Source organism: Erpetoichthys calabaricus, chromosome 8 (assembly GCF_900747795.2).
Source record: "Erpetoichthys calabaricus chromosome 8, fErpCal1.3, whole genome shotgun sequence".
Taxonomy (NCBI): Eukaryota; Metazoa; Chordata; class Cladistia; order Polypteriformes; family Polypteridae; genus Erpetoichthys; species Erpetoichthys calabaricus.
The window spans coordinates 6,583,944-6,600,339 of record NC_041401.2 but is presented as its reverse complement, the minus strand read 5'-3'; the positions used below and the strand labels follow the sequence as shown (position 1 = coordinate 6,600,339).

Sequence of the window (16,396 nt, the reverse complement as noted above, 5' to 3'; positions counted from 1 at the left end):
GGAATGAAAGGCACTACATAGATAGATAGATAGATAGATAGATAGATAGATAGATAGATAGATAGATAGATAGATAGATAGATATGAAAGGCACTATATAATAGATAGATAGATAGATAGATAGATAGATAGATAGATAGAGAGAGAGAGAGAGAGAGAGAGAGAGAGAGAGAGAGAGAGAGAGAGAGAGAGAGAGAGAGAGAGAGAGACAGACAGACAGACAGACAGACAGACAGACAGACAGACAGACAGATAGATAGATAGATAGATAGATAGATAGATAGATAGATAGATAGATAGATAGATATGAAAGGCACTATATAATAGATAGATAGATAGATAGATAGATAGATAGATAGATAGATAGATAGATAGATAGATAGATAGATAGATAGATAGATAGATAGATAGTGTGAAAGGCACTATATGATAGATAGATAGATAGAGATAGATAGATAGATAGATAGATAGATATGAAAGGCACTATATAATAGATAGATAGATAGATAGATAGATAGATAGATAGATAGATAGATAGATAGATAGATAGATAGATAGATAGATAGATAGATATGAAAGGCACTATATAATAGATAGATAGATAGATAGATAGATAGATAGATAGATAGATAGATAGATAGATAGATATGAAAGGCACTATATAATAGATAGATAGATAGATAGATAGATAGATAGATAGATAGATAGATAGATAGATAGATAGATAGATAGATAGATAGATAGATAGATAGATAGATATGAAAGGCACTATATAATAGATAGATAGATAGATAGATAGATAGATAGATAGATAGATAGATAGATAGATAGATAGATAGATAGATAGATAGATATGAAAGGCACTATATAATAGATAGATAGATAGATAGATAGATAGATAGATAGATAGATAGATAGATAGATAGATAGATAGATAGATAGATAGATAGATAGATAGATAGATATGAAAGGCACTATATAATAGATAGATAGATAGATAGATAGATAGATAGATAGATAGATAGATAGATAGATAGATAGATAGATAGATAGGAAAGGCACTATATGATAGATAGATAGATAGATAGATAGATAGATAGATAGATAGATAGATAGATAGATAGATAGATAGATAGATATGAAAGGCACTATATGATAACCATTAAACTCTGTGTTCTCCTGTCCCTTTTGTCCATCACGTCACCCTAATTCATTTGACTCTACAGACAATTTAAAGCTCACAGGCGTCACTTTCAGGCTCTTTGGAGGGATTCCTGCTCGGCCTCCCGGGACGGCTGGTTCTCCTTTAGTTAGAGCCTCCCTTAATAATTTATAAGTGCTAATTTAGGCCATAAAGCCCTGTGTTGTTTTCAGAAGTCTGTCCTCTGTTAACGGCCCGAAGCTGATGGCTTTCCACTGGTCATGTGATCGCCTGACTATGGGGACATGGGGGAGGTGTGTGATTGTGTGTGGTGTGGGGGGGGGTGTGCAGTTAGCATGAAGCAGCATTTCAACGTTTTGATGTGAAGAGCTGACGCGGTGACTCGTACAATCAGGCTGATCCACTCGACAGTTGATGTTAACTCATGTTGATGTCCTCTAGCAGAACTCCAGTTCTGTTCAAATCAGAAGGCTTCCTTCTTAGCCTGATCAGCCAGAACACTCAAACCACTGCAAGGTGAGGTGAGTAACACGGATTATTGCGTGATGATGGCTCCTGTCAAGCTTTTGCATGAATTATTCAGCATGTGAACCAGCTAAATATACTTTACTCTCAAAGTTTAAAAAAAATACTCTGAAACGTCTCACTTAGGGTGGGGAATCACCATTAAAACCCCAGCTAGTAAAGAACAAGGCAACAAAAAAAATACTTAAAAATGAATAATTTATTAACAACAAAAAAAAAAGGGATTGGCCAAAAAAGGCAATCCTATGCAAACAAGACCCAAAACACTATCCAGAAATCAGAATCCCAAAAACAGAAAAGCCAGGATGCCTGAGAATTCGCAATACAAATGTACCCTGGAGGGACTGCAATTCCACCTTTATAGGGCAGGGGGCAGTCCCTCAACAGAGATTGACAGGTGGCCCCACCTCTTAGGGAAACACCCACAAAACACAAGGAACACATAAGAACAGGCATTGATACATAAAACCCAATTAACATAACGAATATATAATGAAACAAATCAACTTAAATAACATTACCATAAATGATAATAATCAAAGAACCAAAAAGGACTACAAAGGACATAAGAAATTTAAATGTAACAAACAGATTATCAGCTGATATCTTGTAACACAGCAAACCAAAAACAACAAAATCTTTTTTCAGTATGACATGAAAATACCAGTCAGCTCTACAAGCCGCTGTGAAGTCAGTAGAGACCCCCGCAATACCCACTCGACACACAGGCGGCCGTACCAAGGACAGGAGTACTAGACTGGCAGTAGACTCGAGCTGCCGACCTCCAGAGCTCCACTCCATTGAGGAGGGTGTCTCTTAATGTCATGGGGGTCCCCAACTCTGGTCCTGGAGGGCCACAGTGGCTGCAGGTTTTCATTCTCACTGTTTCCTTAATTGGTTAACCAGTTTTTGCTGCTAATTAACTCCTTTTCCTTTCAATTTAATTGAATTGCTTTTTTAAGATCTGTTCCCCTGAATTTCTTCATTGTCTCTCTGATTTGCTGCATTTCTTTCCTTAAATGGCACCCAAACGGAAATGAAACGTGAAGTGAGGGAGCCAATAGAAGACCACCTAAGCCAATTTCACTCCAACCAGTTCCTTAATTAGTCTTTGATTCTTGTCATTAATTAAACTTTTTCTTTAATTCCATGGCTTGTTGCTGCTCGCACTGTGTAACAGCAGACATTTCCGAAATTGTTGATTTTCTCTTTTCTAAGAGCTCTGGTCAAATGTTTTGTGGACCTGAGCAGATCAACATTCCTGAGACCTTCATCTTTTCTTTATTTTCAGGTATTGCATGATGGACGCAGTTTGCTGGTCGTATTTTGTATCTTGTTATTGTTTGGCGGCTAATTAAGGAAAAGGAAACAATTCAGGGGTCTGAGTCTTTAAGAGCAGGTTAATTACAATGAATGTAAAAGGAGTTAATTAGCAGCAAAAACAGGTCACTGATTAAGAAAAGGGTTAGAATGAAAACCAGCAGCCCTCCAGAACCAGAGTGGGGGACCCCTGCTTTATATTATGCATCAGTGATGACACCTGGTTACACTATGGTTAAGGGTAGAGTGGGGTAGGGTGGGGTGCGGATTTGTCTGACTCAAGTCAAGTAAACCAGGAGACAAAAACCCACAATCCAATTGGCCGTCGAGAGTAGCTACTGAATCACAGAGCTGTGGGGATCTCCAGTTGGACCCATCTGTCACGGTGACTCCGCTAAGCCCTGATTTTACCGTTAAGTTATTAAAACAGCAAACTGCTGCCTAACATTATAGCCAGGCTTAACAAACAAAGGGGGGTTTGAACCACAAGTCACAAGCTGTTGGCCTCTTTTCTTTTCCAGTTAAACAAACTGTGTGAGAAGCTTAGTAAACTGAGAGAACTTCATGCTGGTCATTTCCTCAGACATTCATTAAAATACTTCAGATGAACAAACTTGTTTTTTTTTTTATGAATTCATTTAAATTTCATACAAACAAAGATGGATTTGTTCTTAAAGCTCATGCTGACACAGCACATCCACATCATCGTAGGGCAAACCCCGAAGACTTGAAAGTAACAGAAATGCGATGTCGCCACTTTGTCACAACTGACTCGGCGCGGACCAATCAAGTTGCAGAGATGAAGCCGCGCCGACACTCCGCACACCCCGAGGAGTCCCAGGACGGCAGCCTACCTTTCAAGGCGGGGGGCGTGAAGACGCTCTGCTTCCGCTGCTTCGGCGACATCTCGGCGCTCTGCATCTGGCAGACATGATGGAAAAGAGTGGAGAGAGATTGGATTAGGGAGATGCTATTTTGGGCAAGTCAGCCTTTAGTGAATCAATAAAACTTCGTTTATGAGAAACACGAGGAGAGCTGCGCACAAATTTGGAAAGAGAAAGAGAGAAAGAGAACCTGTCACGAGGTTCAAAGGCTCTTCACCTAAAGCAGCGTTTCTCAACCTTTAAGTATTTGTGACCCGAGTTTTCATAACAGTTTGTTTTGAAAAGGAGCCCACTAATACCAATTTGTTCTTTTTTAATTAATGATATATCATAGATTCATAATATAGATAGATAGATAGATAGATAGATAGATAGATAGATAGATAGAGAGATAGATAGATAGATAGATAGATAGATAGATAGATAGATAGATAGATAGATAGATAGATAGATGTGAAAGGCACTATATAATAGATAGATAGATATATAGATAGATAGATAGATAGATAGATAGATAGATAGATAGATAGATAGATAGATAGATAGATAGATAGATAGATAGATAGAGATAGAGAGATAGAATAGATAGATAGATGGATAGATAGATATATAGATAGATAGATAGATGGATAGATAGATAGATAGAAAGATAGATAGATAGATAGATAGATAGATAGATAGATAGATAGATAGATAGATAGATATTAATTTTAGTATAGTCGGCAGGATGATAGATAGATAGATAGATAGATAGATAGATAGATAGATAGATAGATAGATAGATAGATAGATAGATAGATAGATAGATATGAAAGGCACTATATGATAGATAGATAGATAGATAGATAGATAGATAGATAGATAGATAGATAGATAGATAGATAGATAGATATGAAAGGCACTATATGATAGATAGATAGATAGATAGATAGATAGATAGATAGATAGATAGATAGATAGATAGATATACCTATTTAACTTTTATCGACATTTATCTAACTCTATATTTATTTTACTAGTATCAGAATGTAGTTTAAGTTAATTTGTTTTGGTTTCAATAGTTGTATTTTTCATATTTTGATTCTTGTTTTCTTTTTTTCACATCTTCGCACCCCCCCTTTTTGTTACTACGCGCCCCCCCCCCCAGTTTGAGAACCACTGACCTAAAGAGTCACAGCACAAGAGCACCTAATATCAGCAAGCGTGTCTCAAGGCTTATATAGCTCCTTTCGGTACCACACATTGACCGGTACTTACCAATGTATTTTGGCACAGTGGTCAGTGGCACTACCTCATGGATCCTGGGTTCAAATCCTTTTCCTGGTAATCGTCTGTATCTATATATTCTGTCCATGTTTGCGTCGGTTTTCCTCCCACATTCCCAAAGACGTGTTTATTAGCTTATTTGGAAATTTTAAGCAGGACATTACAGGTGTTAGTAGGCCTGGCACTGAACTGGTGCCCACGGTGTAACAGTAGGTGTTGTGTTTCAGCCAGGGTTTGTTCCTTGTCTTATGTTTATTTACTGTTTTATCGTTATTTTGATTGTTATTAAACTAGTTGTGCTACGGGCGGCACAGTGGCACAGTGGGTAGCGCTGCTGCCTCACAGTTAGGAGACCTGGGGACCCGGGTTTGATTCCCGGATCCTCCCTGTGTGGAGTTTGCATGTTCTCCCCGTGTCTGCGTGGGTTTCCTCCGGGCGCTCCGGTTTCCTACTACGGTCCAAAGACATGCAGGTTAGGTGGATTGGCGATTCTAAATTGGCCCTAGTGTATGCTTGGTGTGTGGGTGTGTTTGTGTGTGTCCTGCAGTGGGTTGGCACCCTGCCCAGGATTGATTCCTGCCTTGTGCCCTGTCTTGGCTGGGATTGGCTCCAGTGGACCCCCGTGACCCTGTGTTTGGATTCAGCGGGTTGGAAAATGGATGGATGGATAGTTGTGCAACCCATCTAAGAGAGGCAGAGATCTAAACAATCAACGTTCACCTCAGCATTAACATTTGCAGTGCACCATCTATTGGAAAGTGTTTTGAAATGCATGTCATAATAAAATGCCTTGTGTTTTCCATTCCAACAGATGGTGTTTCGCAAAAACATCCATCCATCCATCCATTTTCCAACCCGCTGAATCCGAACACAGGGTCACGGGGGTCTGCTGGAGCCAATCCCAGCCAACACAGGGCACAGGGCAGGAACCAATCCCGGGCAGGGTGCCAACCCTCCGCAGATATGTCTCTGTTATATACAATATATATATTTGATGCATATGCATACAGTATGTCTGTTATATATAGTAAATATATATATATATATATATATATATATATATATATATATTTGATATTGGAATCAAAAAAGCAGAGTTACTATTTGTGATGCACCATCTGCTGGAATGACAAATGCAATGCATTTTATTAAGTCTAAGTAATCAATGTACATCTTAGTGTTTTTACTGTGAACATTTGCTGTGCAACAGCTCTTGAAATGTATTTTGTTAAGCATGTAGGAGACAAATGCATTGCATTTGTCATTCCAACAGATGGCACATCAAAACCATTTCTAGTTGTAAAGTGCACTGCTACACATGTTTGTGATGCACCAGACATTGGAATGACATATTCAATGTGTCTTTTATATGCCCGTTGTTATTGAAATCAAAAAGCAGTGGTAATGTTTGTGATGTGCCATCTGTTGGAATGACAAATGCGATGCATTTTATTCAATCTAAGTAATCAAGTTTTTTTTTATTTTTAAAGATTCTTCATTGACCTTAACTTGTCAAGTCAGAGGTTTTAGATTTTATTCTCTCCCTTGAAGGGCAATTTTGAACTTTTAAAAATCTGAACCTGATTTTGGGCCTGTGCAGGCTTTTTAGAGTCTGCCTTTTCAGTTTGGGCTCTGTCATGGATGGCACAGCCTGGGCTGGCATTCTTGCCAGGATGGGTCAAAGTCCTGGGAGGTCAGGAGAAAGAAAAGGCAGGACAGCATCATGGAACAATCAGGGAGGACTGCATACCATAGATGGCAGCATCCCAAGTGGACTCCCGTAGTGCATGCTGGGAACTGTAGTGCCATGGAGCAGCTCTGTTGGGTTCCCTGGGTGCCACCAGGGGGTGCTGCGGAGATTTATTCTCCTTACTTTCAAGGAGGTCTGCTTGACCTGGAAATGCTTCCAACAGGATATGCTCTAGCTCTGGAAGTACCCTGGAAAGTACTTGGAATAAATGGAGTCACGCTGCCTTTCCCCGGGTGAGCTGGAGTCGCCTGGGAGTTGTGGAGGAGAAGAGAAAGAGAACAAAAGAAAGAGAGCTGTGTTGTGTTTGACAATATTAAAAAGAAGCCTTTTGTCAAGGATTGTATTTTATAATAAACCATTGATTTGAACCTGGGACTTGTGTCTGGCGTTTTGGGGCTCTGTACCGCCCCCTAGTGGTCACAGCTCAAACTGACTGTGCTATGATTATTGTTGAATGGTTTCATTACATTTGGCTTATTGAGTATTCTATTTCACCTTTATTAGTAATTTCATAAGGAATCTAATTTTGTTGTTTAGTGATTTGTTCCATTATAAATTATGTTTATTTTGTGTTATTGATGTTTTGATTACTTTTAATGTCTTTATATTGCGATTTTTTTTCAATTATGTACTGTCACTTTGAATGTCGTTCTGTTCCTTGTGCTTGTGGGTGGAGCCCCAGGAGGCGGGGCCTCCCTGATATCACCAATGCTGGGTCCTCCCACTGCTGATGTGTGAAGGTCGGAGTGCGAGTCTCAGCGGTGGATCATCCAGATTGTAAGGAGTTCTTTTGTGAATTCTGATTTTTCTTTGGATTTTCGGCTTTTCTTGTGTGGTTCCTTTGCTTCTCTGGGTCAGACTGTTTGCCTTGGATTGCTCTTGTGTGCAAATCCTTTTGTTACCATTTTGTGCCTTTTGTTTTATTTTTCTAATTTTTTTTTTTCTAAATAAATCCATAATTTATAATGATTCCTATTTGGATCGCATCACATTTTGATGTTTTTCTCCCAATTATAAGAAATGTTTGGACTTTCATTGCATTTCAAACTTTCAAAGCTAGCACCCCATTTTGGGCAAGCGTAGGCCGAAGTCTGCAGGTAGTAGTTAGGGACGGGCTGCCTGAGGTGAGGCCAGATCTGGGCAGGCTGGTGAAGGTCCTGGTCTGTGTTATGGGATTTCTGGGAGGCTTCAAACCTTTTTCTGAGACCCCAAATCATAACTGTATTATGCATCAGTATTCATTTTAGTATATTTTGTTTTATTGTTTTTGCCAATTTTGAAAGATTACTGTTATTTTTGTTGTTTTCAGTTGTACTTTTGTCATTGTGTGCCATCCCTTTAAATATGCTTTTGTTCCTTGTTGTTAGTGGGTGGGGCCACAGAAGGCGGGGCCGCCCTGACATCACTATTCCTGAGCCCCCCCCCCCCCCCCGACTATAAAACTCTGCTGAGAAGTTTCAGATTCATTCATTTACAGCCACATTTGATAAGACTTGCTTTCTTACTGATTGTGCTGCTTTTTCTCCACCGTTCTTGGATTTCTCTAATGGATTGTGAATTGGAACTCGTTTGTTTGCTTTTCTAGGCCATTCTTTTTGACTATTTTACCCTTTCACTGTATTTTTCAATTTTTGGTAAATGAATATTACCTTTTTTATAAAGATTCCTTGTTTGCCCTTTTCTTGCAGGGTTTAAGGTCAACCCTTTCTCTTTTGGGGCTTTTGTGATCATTTTGTGACATTGAAGTTTATTTTTGAAGCATAAATCCCTTTTGGGCCTGTGAAGCCTGAGGCAGGCCACTAGAGTTGGGATTAGGCCCATTCGGGTGAGGCCTTTTCCAGATAGACAAAGAAGGAGAGGACTGATATGACCATTGAAGCCTTGCAGATGTCCCTCTCGCTCCTACCCCACATTATGACACCCTGCAGTGTCACACCAGCCACAGTAATAAAATGTTAAACAAGAAAACATCGCCGATATTAAATGGGGTAACTCATGGCGCCCCAACTATTTGAGATGTCTTCTGTCTTTCATTTTCTACACTGATCACCAGGGTAGAAGAAGGATTCCTAATCAGAGCACCTTACTTGTTTTCAAGAAATCAGACCTTCTTTTTGAGTTTATTACCAGCACCCAAGATGCTGTTCCCACCGTGCACCACCAGGAGGTGCCAACTTTGACTTCCGGCCCACAATAAATCCTTAACACGAGGCTGAGGCACAAGTTGAGGACGTGGTGTGGCTCAGCGGATATGGAACTGGATGTGAATTCAACCCTCAGCACTCACTCATTGTGTGACCCAGAGCAGGACACGGACCCCGTGTGTGACCACTTAACATACCCTGGGAAGGTGCACAACAGAGAAAGGTGCTCTATAATGTTTAATTATTTTGTAAAGAGAACTTACCTCCCCTTGGGAGTTGTTTGTCCTCTTCTCTGCAGATTCTGAAAAAAGAAAAGAAAGTCGTGACAGGACAACGTGTTCACCTCCAGAGCTCAAAACTTTGTCAGCTTCAGGGGTCAATCCAATGGAGAAATCGGCCAGCAGATGTTTTAGGCTTTGATTTTGTGTTTGATGGATGAGGACACTCTCCCTGGGATCATCTCCTGCCTTGCAACAACCCTCAACTGGATAAAGCCAGTTTGAGAGTGTGTTGTGATGTGAGATTTTGCATATAAATTGATAAATATTTTATATGTCTTTATTTGTAAGAACTAAGTCAGGAAAGTGAATTATACGGCAGAGCTGGGGGAAGTGCTTGAAACAAATGTTTGTCTGCTAAAGTCTCACTCATCCACCACACAAAGCCAGTCTGCCTAACTGCTAAGCTTTACCTCAACAAATGCTTTTGGGGGATGGCAGGTGTGAAGACGTTCTGTTCCCCCATTGGTCTGAAGTGTGGCTGTTTGGAATTGGCTTGGATCAGAAGAAGCCTTTAAGTACCACGATGTCCTATTGGCTGTAGGGGTTGGACAGAAAATCTATAAATCTGCTTGCTTAACCTCACTGTCTCTCTATTAGTAACATCTGATGAACTGAAAGGACAACACAATGGAGAGCACAGCTTGGCAGCCATATTGAGACAGACACCTGGCTGAAAGCTGACCACAAATGAACTAGAGACATTTTTAAGTAACTACAAGTCTGTGTGCCGCCTGAAACTACACATCACCATTTAATCAGGTTGTATGGTTGCCAGTATTCAAATGTACTTTGCATATTGTTATTATTTATGAATAGTACCAATAATACATTATTTTATGTGTAACTTAACTCCTGCTTGTCTTTTACTACACCTAATTGCCTGAGGTTATAGAGATTGAAGGGAAGGTGGGGAGAAGATATATACTATAATACCTTATAAACAGTGGTAAGTCTGGGAGATTTGAGGCATTCTGACAAAGGCTACATATTAATAATTCAAAAGGAGAGAGTAGAGCAATAGAGGACTCTACAAGACAAAACAGAGTGTAAACAGCAAATAGGACCTTGAAGTGGAACCTGCTTAGAGCATGGAAATGGGGAAGAGGAACCGCAGCCGCAAGGGATCAGTGGTCAGAAGAACATATATAAGGCTAGTCTTTAATATGATAGATAGATAGATAGATAGAGTAGCAGTAGAGGTTGTTATCGACCTCTTGAACCCTCAGGTACCACACCAAACACAAGGTAAAAGTGCAATACTACTTCTTTTTATTATAAATACGTGCACTAAGCACACTACACATACAAAGCTCCATTCTCTAATTAATCAACACAATAAATCTCAATCCTCCTCTCCCAGACACTTAGCCACCCTTCCATCCAGCTCAGCGTTCTGGTCTCTCAGAGTCCTTTATATAGTCCATGACCCAGAAGCGTTTCTCTCTTCTGTCCATGTGACCGTGAACACTTCCGGGTCGGATAAAAGCTCCTTTCTTCAACCCGGAATCACGTCGTTTCTCCTGTTCATGTGACCAGGACATACTTCCAGGTTATAGGGCACATAGCACTCCCCAACCCTCCTGGTGGTACCCATGGTATCCAGCAGGGTTGTGTATACAAACTACAAGGTCCATAAGGCCCTGCTGGAGTTTGGGGAACCTCCATGCTGTTGGGAGGGCTCCACCTGGCGGCCTGGAGGTGTGGGCCGGAATATTTAGCCGGCCACCCATCACAATAGATATATAGATAGATAGATATAGTGCCTTTTATATCTGATAGATAGATAGATAGATAGATAGATAGATAGATAGATAGATAGATAGATAGATAGATAGATAGATAGATAGATAGATAGATAGATAGATAGATAGATAAAGTATCTATTTATCTATCAGTATGCTGCTGCTGGAGTATGGGAATTTCTCCTTGGGATTAATAAACAATATTAAATTAAAGATTGATAACAATGCAAGTATACAGACAGACAGTAACTTTGTATAATGTTAACGTTTAAACCCCCAGGTGGAATTGAAAAGTCGCATAGTGTGGGTGAGGAACAATGTCCTCAGTCTGTCTCTGAAGCTGCTCCTCTGTCTGGAGATGATCCTGTTCAGTGGATGCAGTGGATTCTCCATAATTGACAGGAGTCTGCTCAGCGCCCGTCGCTCTGCCACAGATGTCAAACTGTCCAGCTCCGTGCCTACAATAGAGCCTGCCTTCTTCACCAGTTTGTCCAGGTATGAGGCATCCTTCTTTATGCTGCCTCCCCAGCACACCACTGCGTAGAAGAGGGCGCTCGCCACAACCGTCTGATAGAACATCTGCAGCATCTTATTGCAGATGTTGAAGGACGCCAGCCTTCTAAGGAAGTATAGTCAGCTCTGTCCTCTCTTGCACAGAGCATCAATATTGGCAGTCCAGTCCAATTTATCATCCAGCTGCACTCCCAGGTATTTATAGGTCTGCACCCTCTGCACACAGTCACCTTTGATGATCACGGGGTCCATGAGGGGTCTGGTCCTCCTAAAATCCACTACCAGCTCCTTGGTTTTGCTGGTGTTCAGGTGTAGGTGGTTTGAGTCGCACCATTTAACAAAGTCCTTGATGAGGTTCCTATACTCCTCCTCCTGCCCACTTCTGATGCAGCCCACGATAGCAGTGTCGTCAGTGAACTTTTGCACGTGTCAGGACTCCGAGTTGTATTGGAAGTCCGATGTATATAGGCTGAACAGGACCGGAGAAAGTACAGTCCCCTGTGGTGCTCCTGTAATGCTGACCACAATGTCAGACCTGCAGTTCCCGAGACACACATACTGAGGTCTGTCTGTAAGATAGTCCACGATCCATACCACCAGGTATGAATCTACTCCCATCTCTGTCAGCTTGTCCCTGAGGAGCAGAGGTTGGATGGTGTTGATGTTGATGTATATACAGGATGAGGTGCTCAATGTGGGTGGTCTGGTATCATTAAGCTGAGCTATCAACAAGTGTGTCCCCCCACTTGGAGCAGAAATCTAAAGAGAAAGGCGCATCACGCTATTAATGGAGGTTTTGCTCTACAGGACATCATGAATGCCGGTTTCTCCTCTGACTCGAATGACCATGTTGTGTCTGCTGTCCATGGCCTGCTCTAGGGGTTCAAGTGCTTGGAGTCAACTTTATGATTACCCCCAGCCCCCCACCATGAATAGTGCCAGATGGGATCACCAACAGGGGGGCACAACCAATGAGTAAGAACTCTGAATTATAAGAACAAAGGCAATGGGGATCTCACATCACCAAACATATTCTGACCGACTCAGAAAATTAAATCTGCTTGGTGAGCACAGAGGAGAACCTCATCCAGGTCCCCAAAATCCTCAAAGGCACAGAATACAAAGATGCTGTGGAATTCTTTCAATCTCATACTCGAGGACAGAGTATTTAGGACTGAAATCAGGAAGCATGTCTTTATGTAAAGAGCTGTGAGAATCTGAAAGAAATTACAGAGCCATGGAGTTGAAGCAGAAACCTCAACCTCACCTTTAAGAAGGATCTGGACGAGAAACGGGGGACATCTGAGCTATTAGCTAAACGACTGGACTGAACGGTCTCCTCTCGTTTGACAAAGTTCTTATTCTCTTGAGTCCCTCAGGTGGACAGAGGGACAGTTTCTAAGTTTGGGTCCTGTGTTGCCATCTCTTAGGGTCACCGAGGGATGTGACTCACCATTGTATTCAATAGAAAAGGGTCAAGGACAGTTTGTGAAGTGTCTCACGATGGGTCGCCGAGGCCACTTTAAGCAATCGACATTGGGGCTAAATACAGGCAGTCCCCGGGTTACAGTGCGTCCAGAAAGTATTCCCAGCGCATCACTATTTCCACATTTTGTTATGTTACAGCCTTATTCCAAAATGGATTAAATTAATTTTTTTCCTCAGAATTCTACACACAACACCCCATAATGACAACGTGAAAAAAGTTTACTTGAGGTTTTTGCAAATTTATTAAAAATAAAAAAACTGAGAAATCCCATGTCCATAAGTATTCACAGCCGTTGCTCAATACTTTGTCGATGCCCCTTTGTCAGCAATTCCAGCCTCAAGTCTTGTTGAATATGATGCCACAAGCTTGGCACACCTATCCTTGGCCAGTTTCGCCCATTCCTCTTAGCAGCACCTCTCAGCTCCATCAGGTTGGATGGGAAGCATCGGTGCACAGCCATTTGAAGATCTCTCCAGAGATGTTCAATCAGATTCAAGTCTGGGCTCTGGCTGGGCCACTCAAGGACATTCACAGAGTTGTCCTGAAGCCACTCCTTTGATATTTTGGCTGTGTGCTTAGGGTCGTTGTCCTGCTGAAAGATGAACCGTCGCCCCAGTCTGAGGTCAAGAGCGCTCTGGAGCAGGTTTTCATCCAGGATGTCTCTGTACATTGGTGCAGTCATCTTTCCCGTTATCCTGACTAGTCTCCCAGTTCCCCACAGCATGATGCTGCCACCACCATGCTTCACTGTAGAGATGGTATTGGCCTGGTGATGAGCGGTGCCTGGTTTCCTCCAAACGTGACGCCTGGCATTCACACCAAAGAGTTCAATCTTTGTCTCATCAGACCAGAGAATTTTCTTTCTCATTGTCTGAGAGTCCTTCAGGTGCCTTTTGGCAAACTCCAGGTGGGCTGCCATGTGCCTTTTACTAAGGAGTGGCTTCCGTCTGGCCACTCTACCATACAGGCCTGATTGGTGGATTGCTGCAGAGATGGTTGTCCTTCTGGAAGGTTCTCCTCTCTCCACAGAGGACCTCTGGAGCTCTGACAGAGTGACCATCAGGTTCTTGGTCACCTCCCTGACTAAGGCCCTTCTCCCCCCGATCGCTCAGTTCAGATGGCCGGCCAGCTCTAGAAAGAGTCCTGGTGGTTTCGAACTTCTTCCACTTATGGATGATGGAGGCCACTGTGCTCATTGGGACCTTCAAAGCAGCAGAACTTTTTCTGTAACCTTCCCCAGATTTGTGCCTCGAGACAATCCTGTCTCGGAGGTCTACAGACAATTCCTTTGACTTCATGCTTGGTTTGTGCTCTGACATGAACTGTTAACTGTGGGACCTTCTATAGACAGGTGTGTGCCTTTCCAAATCATGTCCAGTCAACTGAATTTACCACAGGTGGACTCCAATGAAGCTGCAGAAACATCTCAAGGATGATCAGGGGAAACAGGAGGCACCTGAGCTCAATTTTGAGCTTCATGACAAAGGCTGTGAATACTTATGTACATGTGCTTTCTCAATTTTTTTTATTTTTAATAAATTTGCAAAAACCTCAAGTAAACTTTTTTCACGTCATTATGGGGTGTTGTGTGTAGAATTCTGGGGAAAAAAATGAATTTAATCCATTTTGGAATAAGGCTGTGACATAACAAAATGTGGAAAAAGTGATGAAGCGCTGGGAATACTTTCTGGATGCACTGTACGTACGAGATAGGGACTGTAGGTTTGTTCTTAAGTTGAATTTGTATGTAATCGGAACAGGTACATTATTTTAATTAATGTTATTGTTGGCCGACTGTAACCAAGTGCTCTGCCAATGAATGATGGAGTGTCACCTCTCTCTCTGACCTTTTTATTATTTCTACTTTATTTTCCATGGTGATGGTTTTTGTCTTCTGTACTGTATCACCAGCACTTGCATCAGATTTGTGTTTCAGAGACATTCTTGAAGGGTTAAGATGAGCTCTTCTGCACAGCACTGTACACGTTATCATAGCAGGATGGCACCCGTCATCAACACGTCTGATGTACTGACAACTTCCTGCTATAGTATGTACGTAACAGTACAAGCAGGCTTGCTATTGAGAATGAATGGGGTGGCGAGGGGCGATTCCCCACCCGTCCACCACACAGTCACCTCCACTACAGTATGCTGCCTGCAGCGTCTGCCCACTGAGAACAAACACGGTGCGGCCAAAGGCGGGTAGCGAATCGCCCACCACCGCCCCCATTCAACAGACAGCCACCCGAGGCACACTACAGTGCTACTCCCTGCCACCCCGTTCACCCTCAATGGCCTCCGTTCAGCCACAACAGGGTGACCGCTTGCTGCATCACCAGCCGCCCACCGAGAACGAACGGGGCAGCCGTATGTGATGGGCAGGCAGTGAACCGCCCCATCAAGCCTCCGTCCTGCACATGAGTGATAGCTGTGGCCCCAGTGACAATGGACCACGGGTCACCGCTTGCCGCTGGGAGCTGCCCGAGGGACACTACACTGCGCAAGCAGCAAAGTCGCCCAACTCCAGCCTTCGTCCAGCCACCGCTTGCAGTGTCCCCAGGCCGAAGATAACGGAGCGACAGTTACTGAGGCGCATGCGTTGCAGCTGTGGTCCCGCTCGTAAATCGTAGGTCGGATGTCCGTAACTTGGGGATTGTACCCGAGTGCTGTACTTCAGAGGGTGTAGTAACACAGTCTGCTCCAACTCGGTTTTTAAGTAATCAGCGCATGTTGGGACACCTGTACAAATTGTTTGTTTCAACTTGCACGGCTTCATTTACTTCAATTGCTGCAGAACATCTGTAGGTTAAAACCTGAAGAAGGCCCATTTGTAATATTCTGAAATTTCCTTTTTTAAATTTTTGCTAACTTAATCACTTTAATAACTAACCCTAACCCTAACCCTAACATACACATCCATTAGTTTACTGCTTACGTTTTCACCATTTTAGGTCATTCAATGCATTTCAGCTGATTAAATGTGATGAAAAACTGAGGTGTTTTAAATCTTTTGACCGGTAGTATAGAAGGAGCTTCTGTAAAAAGTCAACTATTTCCCCCTGGGGATCAACACAGTTGTGTCTGTCTGTCGTATCTGTGTTCCTAGGTACAATATACACGGACACTTAGCTTGTCTTGTGTTATAATTTGGTTAAATTTGTAATTGTTTTTGCCGTTACATTACACAATTTTCTGGATTTTGATTTTCACTTTGGGGCAGCACGGTGGTGCAGTGGGTAGTGCTGCTGCCTCGCAGTTGGGAGACCTGGGGACCTGGGTTCACTTCCCGGGTCCTCCCTGCGTGGAGTTTGCATGTTCTC

The 16,396-nt window shown here is 42.2% G+C and overlaps 1 protein-coding gene across 1 annotated transcript in view; it reads right to left on the bottom strand.

Moving 5' to 3' along the window:
- ppp1r1c (protein phosphatase 1, regulatory (inhibitor) subunit 1C) overlaps positions 1 to 16,396 on the bottom strand; it is an 80,401-nt gene that overhangs the window by 38,268 nt on the left and 25,737 nt on the right. Inside the window, exons 3-4 of the mRNA XM_028806211.2 lie at positions 9,315 to 9,352; positions 3,862 to 3,928 (exon numbers count right to left, since the gene is read on the bottom strand). Of these exons, the coding sequence (XP_028662044.2) occupies positions 3,862 to 3,928; positions 9,315 to 9,352 (105 nt within the window). The remainder of the gene's footprint in view (positions 1 to 3,861; positions 3,929 to 9,314; positions 9,353 to 16,396) is intronic.